This window comes from Adiantum capillus-veneris, chromosome 5, assembly GCF_014529385.1.
Source record: "Adiantum capillus-veneris isolate H3 chromosome 5, ASM1452938v2, whole genome shotgun sequence".
In the NCBI taxonomy this organism is placed as follows: Eukaryota; Viridiplantae; Streptophyta; class Polypodiopsida; order Polypodiales; family Pteridaceae; genus Adiantum; species Adiantum capillus-veneris.
The window spans coordinates 113,847,011-113,858,019 of record NC_140935.1 but is presented as its reverse complement, the minus strand read 5'-3'; the positions used below and the strand labels follow the sequence as shown (position 1 = coordinate 113,858,019).

Below are 11,009 nucleotides of genomic sequence, written 5' to 3'. Positions count from 1 at the left end.
ACTTAAAAAGTGGCGGCGGATGCACGGGGGAAGACGGAAAGTGGGCCGACTTGATGGTTTTTTTTAGCAATGGTATGTTTAGAAATTTCTGGAGTTAGCAGGGGTAATAAGCTCCAAGCCATGCTTTACGGCGCTACATTTGGTGGTCGGGGTCACCCGCTACGCCTCCGAGAAAAATGGCTCAGGTTGGGGGCAAAACAGAAATTTCAGATTTGGACATGGGGAAGTTGGGGAAGGTGGGAGGATGGTGCCAAGTGGCAATGGAACAACCCCACATGGGGGGGAGCAAATGACAAATGGAGGGTGTAAGGGGGGGAGTGGGTACCCCCTATGAGTGTATCAAAGGAGTCAATGGAGCTTCTTGGCCTTTCTTGAGAGGGCTCGTGGACTTTGGGGAGAGGATGGGGTGCTCAATCTGTGTTCCCACTGCCTGGACAGGCACCTGGCCCATTTTTTGGTCCCCAGACACTGTCCCCCCCCCACTTGTGTTGGTCAAAAAGTGGCCGACAGTCCATTTTTTACCCAAAAAATGCTCAAAATGGACCAATAAAAAGGTGCTAAAGGGGGAAATGAAGTCGGCTAAGAGGGGAGAGAAAATACCTTGGGATAAGAGCCAAAAAAATCCCCCTTTAATAGCTGCATTTCTCTCCACACCTGCAAACACTTTCTAGAGACCTCCTTTTTGGGCCTTTCCAAAACCCCCAAACTTCGAATGCTTGTAATTTGCTCGTTCCTTATTGGAATCAAGCATATGGATTCTCTACGGACATCTACGCGAGCTAATCTACACACTCATGTTCTCTAATTCTCCTAATTTAAAGTGTGGTTTACACTAGATCTGTTCTTCTCCAAGATTTACAGGTGTTTAACACAGGTGAATTTGACGGTGCAGCTGTTGTTCTTTCCAACGGTGTGATCGGTGCAAGGCTATAGGGGCATTCATTTTCATTGTCGTTTGCACTCCACATCGTTTTGGTGCCCCCGCTGAGGAGAAATCCTCATGTGCTCCAATTTTCGCAAAATTTGTCCACTATGCAGGCAGAGAATGTAAAGGGGATGTGGGTCCTTATGGACAACCGCCTATGTATGTGCTATTTGTGGATAGTATTTGAGGCGGTTGTTTAATTTGGATTGCAGCCTTTGTGAGGGTCATGAGGTTTTGTGAAGCCAAGCACTGGGGGCCGGGTTACCCAATGTGAGGTGGATTAGGTACTGGAGCGATCCATCGACATCCCTTGAGTTTTCGACGTCACATGTAATAAGTGTTTTTGTGGCAATCAAACATGGCAGACGAGTTCCCACAGTTGCATGGATTGCCTAATGAAAATGCACAGACATTTATTGAAAAGTTGGAACTTAATTGCTTACTGCGCAATATACTAGACCAAGCTATATTGTTGCGGCTGCTGCAATATAGTTTACAAGATGAGGCAAAAGTTTGGTTACACAATTTTGAGGAGTTGATGCAGGTACAAAACCCAGGGGTGGTTTTGGATTATAATCGTGTAAAGCAAGCTTTCTTGGCACAATATCGATCCATCAAAGTACCAGATGAATTTTGGCATGAAATTCTAGGATACACTCAAAGGGCTAGTCAAAGTGTTGATGATTTTGTCATGTAGTTCACCCATTTATGGGATAAATGGGCCCGAGCTTTGGGAAACGAGATCCCTCCTTCCATGTTAAAGAAGGACCATTTTGTGGCAAACTTAAAAGAAATTTTGAAGTTCAAAGTTGAGTTGAAAAGGCCCGCCACCTTCGAGGAGGCAGTCGCCATCGCCAGAGAGAAAGAATGGAAAGCTCAAAGGCTTAATGAATACGGGAAAGCGGTCCCTGAGCAAAATAATGGTAGCCAAAAGGAGGAGAATCAGGCAGAAGCTGGAGGCCAACCTGTTCAAAGGGCTGCTAGTACTGAACAGTTACAACGAAATATGCAAGACATGATGACCATGATGCAAGAATTACGACTTAGTGTTCTTGGTGGTGGAGGTGGTCGTGGTCGTGGATGTGGTAGAGGGATGGCTCCGGCATGTGAAGCTCATCCTAATGCTAACCAGGGTCGTGGGCAAGGTGGGTTTGAGCCGCAGAGGAGGTTCATTCCTACTTGTTATAATTGTGGTGAGCTTGGTCACATTAGCACTTATTGTCCAAAGCCAACAAGGATGGGAGGGGATATGTTTCCACTTCCTCAGCAGATTCCTAATAGAGCTAATGGTTATCCATTGGATTTACGGGGAGATCAAGGTACTGGATAGGAAAATCAAGCCTCAACCTATGGTGGTCATGTGGGTATTGTGCAGGTGGAAAAGAAAGACGCAGATGTGTTGTCAGTAGGCAAAAGAGAGAGGGAAGGTTATGCAGCACGAGGGCCTAGTCGAAAAAAAGGGAAGGAGAAGGAGGGTGAAGATGCAAAATTCAAGAGAAAGAGAAAGCCTCGTAGACGATTTGAAGTGGCAGATTTGCCTTTGGGAGAAGGCCAAACAGCTTACAATTTAAAGGAAGACCTGATTGGGAAGAAAGTAGATTGTACTTTTGGACAGTTGATGAATATGGTGCCCAAACTCAAAAGGGAGTGGAAATCATTAGTGAATCCATAAAAAGAGCCAAAGCATGGACAAGTTAGAGTGTTGTCCGTGGGAGAGTTACCCGACATCTGTCCTGTGGTGAATGCTTGGCACAAAGGTGTGGGTATGGGAGAAGCCTACATTGATGGAGGTGCTCAAGTTTGTGTGATCACACAGTCATGTGTCGAGAGACTCGGTCTCATTACATGTGGAAGCTCTAGGTTTCGGATTCGACTAGCAAACCATGCCAAGGTGAGATGTTTGGGGATGATCAAGAATTTGGAAGTTGAAGTCTTTAATGTGAAATTTATGGTGAACTTTCATGTCATGCCAACTGGTCTAGGAGCCTTTCCTCTCATTTTGGGACGACCTTGGTTGAGAGCTGTTGGTACCGTGCAAGATTGGGGCAAGGGCATAATCTGTGTGCATGGCAAGAAGGGTGAAAAGAGGGTGTTTGATATGACTACCAAACAACCTATGGCACTTGAAGATGTGAGTGAGAATGATGAGTTTGAAACTACCAGTGACGATAGTTCTGAAGACTCAGAAAGTAGCACTACTTCAAGTTCCAGTGATGAGGGTAAAGTGTCATTCTTGTTGTTAGACGAGGAACAAAGAGAAGTTAGTGAATTGCTACAATTATAAGGGAATATAAATGCTTCAAGACGTTTAGGGAATATAAATGCTTCAAGCCATTTAGAGCAACTTGAAGAGTTGATGCAACCTAAACAGGAACTGCCAATGAAGAAAGAGTTGATTCAAAACATGTTGAGTACTGATCTGACACAAGGAGAAAGAAGGGAGTACTTAGCAATGTTGGACACGTTTCCAAATCTTTTCATTACCTCATATCAGGAAATAAGAGGTTTTGTTGGGGATCCTGTGAAGATCGAGCTAGTTGAAGGGGCAAAACCAATCAAACAAAATTTAAGGAGGATGGGCAAGGAGTAGATGAATGCCTTAAAGGAAGAAGTGGATAACCTTTTGGATGCAGGATTCATTGTGCCAGTGGATAATGTTGAATGGGTGAGCCCTGTCGTAGTCACCCCAAAGAAAGATGGGTGTTGGAGATTATGTGTTGATTACAAGCCACTAAATGCGGTGACCAAGAAAGACCCTTACCCTTTTTCTTTTATTGATCAATTGCTAGATGCAGTGGCTGGTTTTGAGAGATACAGTGTCTGTGATGGGTATCCAGGATACTTTCAGCTTATTCTTGCTCCTGAAGATAGGAAAAAGACTATGTTTATCACGCCATGGGGTTGTTTGTGCTTTTGTTGCCTTCCTTTTGGGTTGACAAATGGGCCAGGAGCCTTTGAAAGAAAAGTAGACTGGGTCCTTGCTCCATTTCTTGGGAAGTTTGTCAAAGGGTTCATAGATGATTTCTGTGTATACAGTTCAAGGAAAGAGCATGTTCAGAAGCTTGAAATGACATTTGCAAGGTATGATGAATGCGGGGGTCAGTTAAACCCCAAAAAATGTCATTTGGCATAGCCAAGGGTGAAGCTTCTTGGACATGTGATTTCAGAAAATGGGATTGAGGCAGATCCAGAGAAAGTGGAAGCCTTATTATTGTTGTCATCCCCAAAGGATACAAGACAATTGGCTACTTTCATTCAGAAGTTTAAATATCTGTCTCAATTCATACCTTTGGCATCATAGTTAATGTACCCACTGCAGCAAGTGGTTAAAAATGATCCATTGGAGTGGACACAAGACTGTGAAGAATTTTTCGATAAGGTCAAAGAAGTTTTGAGTACACTACCTATTATGCAAACTCTTGATTGGGAGAAAGAATTTTATGTTAACCCGTCAATTGGAGATGATGCCATTGGGGCTATGTTATTGCAAAGATGGAAGGAGTCCAAGTATATGAAGCCTGTTTATTATGCTAGCCGAGTTAAAACCCCTCATGAAAGAGAGTACTCAGAGATTGAGTTGGTGATGATCAGTATGGTCTATGCTTGCAGATGATTCAGGCATTACCTATTGCAAAATTCATTCACTTTTCTCACCAGCTATTCATTGTTGCCTCAGTTGTTTAATAACTCAAATATATCAAAGACAGTGATGAAATGGGTTATAGAACTGCACGAATTTCAATTCACTTTTTTGGTGGAAGAGAGTACTCAGGCTACCCTGGCAAATTTACTCACTTACAAAGAGACTCCTATTTTGGTTAAGGAAGAGGTGGTGCAAAGGAAGAAGGTTGAAACTCCTGCTATATCCAATGCTTCACTATTATATTTTGATGTCTCTTATCGAAGAGTTCATGAAGCTGCTTCTGGAGGGATTGTTTTCTATGATGCGCAAGGAAATCTTGTGAGGAAACAAGGGTTAAAGCTTGATGCAAAAAGTAATAATGAAGCAGAGTACATGGCCCTTGAGGGCGATCTGCACATTTGCTTGCAGTTGGGAATTAAACGCCTGCAAGTCAAAGGAGATGCCTTGTTGGTTGTGAAGCAGGTATTGGGGGTGTGGAAGAATAAGAACCCTAATTAAGTTGAACAATTTGTGTTTCAAAGTGAAATCTCTGCTTAAAAAGTTTTAGGCATGGAGTTTACAGCATATTGAGAGGTCTCAAGATGAAGAAGCTCATGATGCTGCCCAAGAAAGGATCACTTGTGTGTTTGTGTTGAAAGCTGATGTCCCTCTATATCATGGAAGAGAAGTGCTATCAAAGGAAGTGGATTTTCTGCTTACAGGTCTTTCACCTGAATATTTTCCATCATCCAAAAAGTATGCTTTTATGAGAAGAGCCAAAAAGTACAAAATGCTTGATGATATGCTTTAAATGAAAGGAAGTGATTTGATATTGCGACGTTTGCCGTGGAAAGAAGAAATCTATAAAATTTGGAAGAGAACCATGAAGGATCCTGTGGAGGACATTTTGCCATGAAAATTATGCTACATAAGATTTTACAAGAAGGCTATGTGTGGCCGAGTGTCCAGCGGGATGTGAACCATTGGTGCAAGTCTTGTTTGTCTTGCCAAAAGATGGGGAAGAGAATTTTGAAGCCTGAATTGCAAAAGATGATTTTAGCTTTTGATGTATTTGAGAAATGGGGTCTTGATGCCATTGGACCCTTACCCATGACTGGTAAAAGAAATGTTTACATTCTGACAAGAGCAGTGGATTATTTGTCACGTTGGGCAAATGCTAAGGCTGTCAAACAGATTACCAGTAAAGAAATGGGGAAGTTTGTGTACGAAGATATATGCTGCAAGTTTGGTGTGCCTTTGGAACTACTTTCTGATCGGGGACCAGGATTTAGAGGAGAGTTGTTTGATTTCCTTTGTGGAAAGCTTAATATACTACATAGGTACAGTTCTCCGTATTATCCACAATGCAATGGTCTTAATGAGAGATTCAATGGAGAGTTAGTGAATATCTTGACAAAAATGACCTAGACACATGGGAAGACTTGGGATTCAGAGTTGCCTTGTGCACTATGGGCTTATAGAACCGCTATCAAAACAAGCACATGATTTTCTCCTTATCACTTGATTTATGGCAAGGAAGCTTTATTGCCCATTGAAGTGGAAATCCCCGCACTTAAGTGGTTGTCATTGGAAGATGAAGAGCAACAAGATGCTTGGCAGAAAAGGTTGTTGGATTTACAATGCTTGCAGTTAGAAAGAATTTTGGCCTTGAGTTATTATGAAGAAGTGTCAAAGAAGGCTCAAATGAAGGCCAATGAATGTGTCAAGGATAAAGGAATTGAAAAGGGTGATCTTGTGTTGTGGTACAATAGTAAACTGGACAATACTTTCCAAAAAAAGTTTCAGATTAAGTGGGAAGGTCCTTTTACTGTTGTAAATAAATTTGAAAATGGCACATATCAATTGACAAACTTAAATGGTGCAGAGCATAAATACCGTGTTAATGGTTACAGATTGAAGAAGTATTCGGCACGTTTGATGACAATTGTGACTGATGAGATGCTATCAATAGAAGAGGACAATGCGGAAACATCTGAAAATGTGGACGAGGTTTCTGGGGATGAAATGCAGCAGTTATTCACCCTAGAGACCTTTGCTTGTCATGAATAACTAAGCAAGCAAGGGGGGGTTGGCAAGCTACGTGAGACATTTTTTGGGTGGAAATGAAGTTGCTAATCCATGCTAAAAAGCTTGCTCACAAGCCCCGAGTACATAGATGTACATAATGCTTTGAGTTTTTTGGAGTGCTCTTGTAAAATTTATGTACAAAGACTTGGTTTTGGTCAAGCTGTTAGTTGACTTTTGGGTTGGTCGATCTTTCAAACAATAGTTTTTAATGAGCATTCCTAGCCGTGCTTGATACCTTGCAAATCAGACTCCGACATCATGAGTTACACGCACTCGAAGTGGATGGTTTTTCACTTAAAAAGTGGCGGCGGATGCACAGGGGAAGACGGTGTCAGGAGTTTTTTGGATCAATGGATTGCGCATATGTACATATACATGCATGGTGCATCAAATAAAGGATTGCCCATTTTCCAGAGCCAGGTGGTTACGTGGGGCCCACATGTGTACAGGTAGGACAGGGTGTACATAGTGCATCGATTTTCACTATTACCAGTACCACTGTGTTTTTTCTATAATAAAGAGGAGTTGTTAGCGCGTAAAACTTCTCGAGGAAGCTATCCATGGGCCGACAACATGAGGTAAGCAGGTGCGTCAGATGGCATCTAGTGGCGTCAGGAGGCCGAACGGGGTCAATATTTGCACGTGGATGAATACGGACACAACGTGGGTGTTTTCTTGTGAGAGTTATGCAGAAAGTTCATCATTAGGAACAATTTTCGGGGCCACATCAAGTGGTTGCGAGATGCATTATTGAAAAGAAATGAGTGCCAGGTGTGCAAATGATGCAAAAAGGTGACAACTATGCACTGCGAGGTCAGTTTTTGGCCTGTTCGGGGTTCGCTTGAGGTCATCTAAAAGGCCAAGGGTGCCCAACTAATAAAGCTAAGTGTGGGAACTGAAAAAACTGAGAGAAGACCAGAAAAAACATGGAGAAGAGAGGAGGAACAGCCGCAGGTGTGTTTTTGGGGTTTTTGGAGCCTGTTTTGGCTGTAAACTGCTCATCCGAGGTCGGATTTGAGCACTTTGACATTGTAGACTGGGGTTTTGGGCCGTTCCGGACGCGATGGCACTGTCCATTCTGCCAAATTTCTCATAGATTTTCTGCTTTTTTTCTGTGTAATCTTCTCCGATGAGTGAAGCCTCTGCTTAACTTTGTGGTTGTATCTGGTGTATTTTCTCAATACTGTGTAAACTATTTGCCCCATTGGTGTTGGGCTGAGATTCATTGAGTCTAAACAACAGCAATTTGCCTCCTTTGAGCTGAATTGAGAGTGTGTGTGTGAGTGTGTATGTGTGAGTGTGTGTGTTGAGTGGGCAAGTGGAAAATCTCTCTCTTCTCACTCCGTCTGTGTGTTTCCTGTCTCGGCCAGGCTGGTTGTGTAAGCCGAGTGGTGCCCCATAATGTGTGTGTGTGTATCATTCCAAGAGTGTGTGTCGGGTCGTTATAGAGGCGCTGTGTGTGTTTTCATCCCGCTCACATTCTTTTGGTGCCCCCACTGAGGATCTTCTTCGAGTACCTTCTACTTCGAGCTTCAAGCTTCGAGATTCGGGATTACAGGTTGCAGATTACAGGTTACAGGTTACAAGGACAGGTACAAGTACAGGTGATTCACACAGGTACAGGTAGTTGGAGTACAATGATATACTAGCAGTGATGTCACTTGCAGTTGTTGTAGGTATACATCACTTGGCGCCTATTTGAGCGCATTGTTTGCTGGATTGTACGTTACTTCTAGAAACTGCCATTGTACACATTTGTGGAGCCATACTTAGGTTTTATTTGGAAATCCCAGCCATTTCTATGACTTTGTCTGGAAGATAGTCATTTCTGAGACTTGACTATACGCGATTTGCATTAGCCTTCGTGTGAGGGTCGATAGCGTGAGGTTTTTATTGAGCTGGGGGATTCTCAAATGTAGAGATCCTTTCGGTGATATAGGTAGCTGGAGCACCCTTTTTGTGACCTCGCCATAGGCTATGTACTAGTGAGTCCTACTTGATGCTCGGGTTCTATTGTTGACAGTTTATGCATACATATACAGTCTATATTTTGGGTTCCTACTGCTCTATTTCTGGGGAAACTCTGCCAAAATTTTTCCAAGTTATGATGGCTGGTTTTTTGGTCTTTTGAGTCATTTATGTTGTTATGCTACTGAAATTTTGGCAAAATCAGAGGTTAAGTCAGGTGTGCCTTCTTGGGAGCTTCATGGTTGGCTTTAATGGATGATCAAAATGGCCCTCAATTCACTCCTTTTCATTTAACTCAAAGAATCCAGATAAATGTTCATGTGTCCAGGAAGATTTTTTTCCAGCAGCGCATAGTCTTTATGTTCGGGCCAAGAAGATTACGAGAGATCTTGGAATGTCCTTTGCCTGTTGTAATTCCGATGATCAACTATGAAAACTCATTTGATGTGCATGTGTTTGTCCTTATCTAAAGTTGAGCTCCATTGAAGTTTCTGGGGATTGGGTAGTCAAAAGTTTTGGTTTCTTGCACGTGTGTTCAAAGGGGTTCTCAAAGCATTGTAACTTGGGTAGCCATGGCTTTCTCTTATCCGGAGTTTCATGGAAGAAGTGATGAAGATGTGGAAGATTTTTTGGAAAATATGGAGGTTGCCTGCATTAGCAACCAGATTCAAGACCCTGCACAGATGTTACGTCTTCTCCAAATTTGTTTGAAGAGTGATGCACGAGTCTGGTCCAAAACATTTGAAGAGGAGTTGCGTGCAGCGGATCCACCTGTAAGATTGAGTTGGGACAATCTAAGGCATGGGTTGGAAGTGGAGTTTGTGAAGATAGAAGATCCTGACAAAGTGTGGCAAGAAGTACAAGGTTCGGTGCAAAAGGAAGGTGAGCTAGCAGATGCGTACATACGTAAGTTCTCATTGGCATGGGAGCGGATGTGCAAGGCCTTAGCACCACAGGTACCCCCGCCTAACATGATGAAGAAGGACAGGTTCTTGGCTGGTCTTTGGGAGAATATACGTTGGAGAGTGGAGCTAAAGAAGCCTAGGACATATGAAGATGCACTAGAGGTAGCAAGGAACAAAGAGTGGAAGTTGAGGAAAATGAGCCACTTAGGGGTGGAGTCTTTGCCCATGAGGTCTGAATTTCATCCTATAGAGTCTTTACAAGGTCGCATGTCAGGGGTTCATCATGAACCAGTGGTTCCTGTTACTACTCAGGTTATGCCAGCAGTGGTCACTACATCGGTGCAAGATGACGGGCTAAGGCAAGACATGAGGCAAGTGGTAGATTTGATGAATAATCTCAGCCTAAACATGCTAGGTCAAGTGGGAAATAATCGAAGTCGAGGGAGGTATGCAAATCAGGCAGGAGGTGAAGAAAGACCTAGGAATGGTGTTGGACAAAGCAATGGTAGGTTTTGGAGGCAGACGCCCACATGTTACAATTGTGGAGAGTTGGGTCACATCAGCCCGCAATGTGATAAGCCACCAAGGATGGGGGGAGACATGTATCCATTGGCAAGACAGGTGCTAACTAGGTCAAATGATTATGGCATCGAAATTAAGGGAGATGAAGGAACCAGTGGACTAACCCAAGAGGAAAAGGGAAAGACAAAATTGCTAATTGTAGTCACCTTGGAGAAGGCATCAAAGCTAGAGGATACATTAGTGATGCCTATTGGGAAGAGGACCATAGAGGATAAGGAAGGAAGAAGTGCCCCAGGTCCTAGTAAGAAGAAAGGAAAGAGCCATGAAGGCGAGGATGTCAAGGCCAAGAGGAAAAGGAGAGCTCGTCGAAAGTTTCATGTTTCAGATTTTCCACTAGGGGATGGGCAATTAAGCTATGACTTGAAGGAGGATTTGACGAGCAGGAAGGCAGATGTTACTTTTGGGCAGTTTATAGAGATGGTGCCTAAGCTAAAGCGACAGTGGAAGAGGATGGTTAACCCAATGGAGAAAGAGCCAGAGAGAGGTTTAGTAAAGGTGTTAGCAATGGATGAGCTACAAGACATTTGTCCAATAGTAGATGTGTGGCATAAAAGGAAAAATTTGGGACAAGGTTATGTGGATGGCGGAGCCCAAATATGCGTCATAACACACTCATGCGTTGAGAAGATGGGTCTCACAGTGGCTGGGGTGTCAGGTTTTCGGATCAGATTGGCAAACCATCAAAAAGTAAAATGCTTGGGTGTTGTAAAGAGCTTAGAAGTGGAGGCATATGATGCAAAGGCAGTGGTTGATTTTCATGTGATGCCAGCAGGGTTGGGAGCATATCCTATTATACTGGGCAGACTATGGTTATGTGCAATGGGAGTTGTTCAAGATTGGCGACATGGTACAATTAGCCTCTATGGAAAGACAAGTACCAAGAAGCTATACAATATGGACACAAGGAAACGATTAGAGG

General features: G+C 43.2%; 1 protein-coding gene across 1 annotated transcript; it reads left to right on the top strand.

The window, feature by feature from the left end:
• Positions 1-4,229: 4,229 nt before the first annotated feature.
• Positions 4,230-6,617, top strand: LOC147457939 (uncharacterized). The gene is made up of 4 exons (XM_086513379.1): positions 4,230-4,505; positions 4,602-5,030; positions 5,562-5,887; positions 6,461-6,617. Exons 1-4 carry the CDS (start codon positions 4,230-4,232, stop codon positions 6,615-6,617), a joined length of 1,188 nt encoding a protein of 395 aa, XP_086369505.1.
• Positions 6,618-11,009: the final 4,392 nt, after the last annotated feature.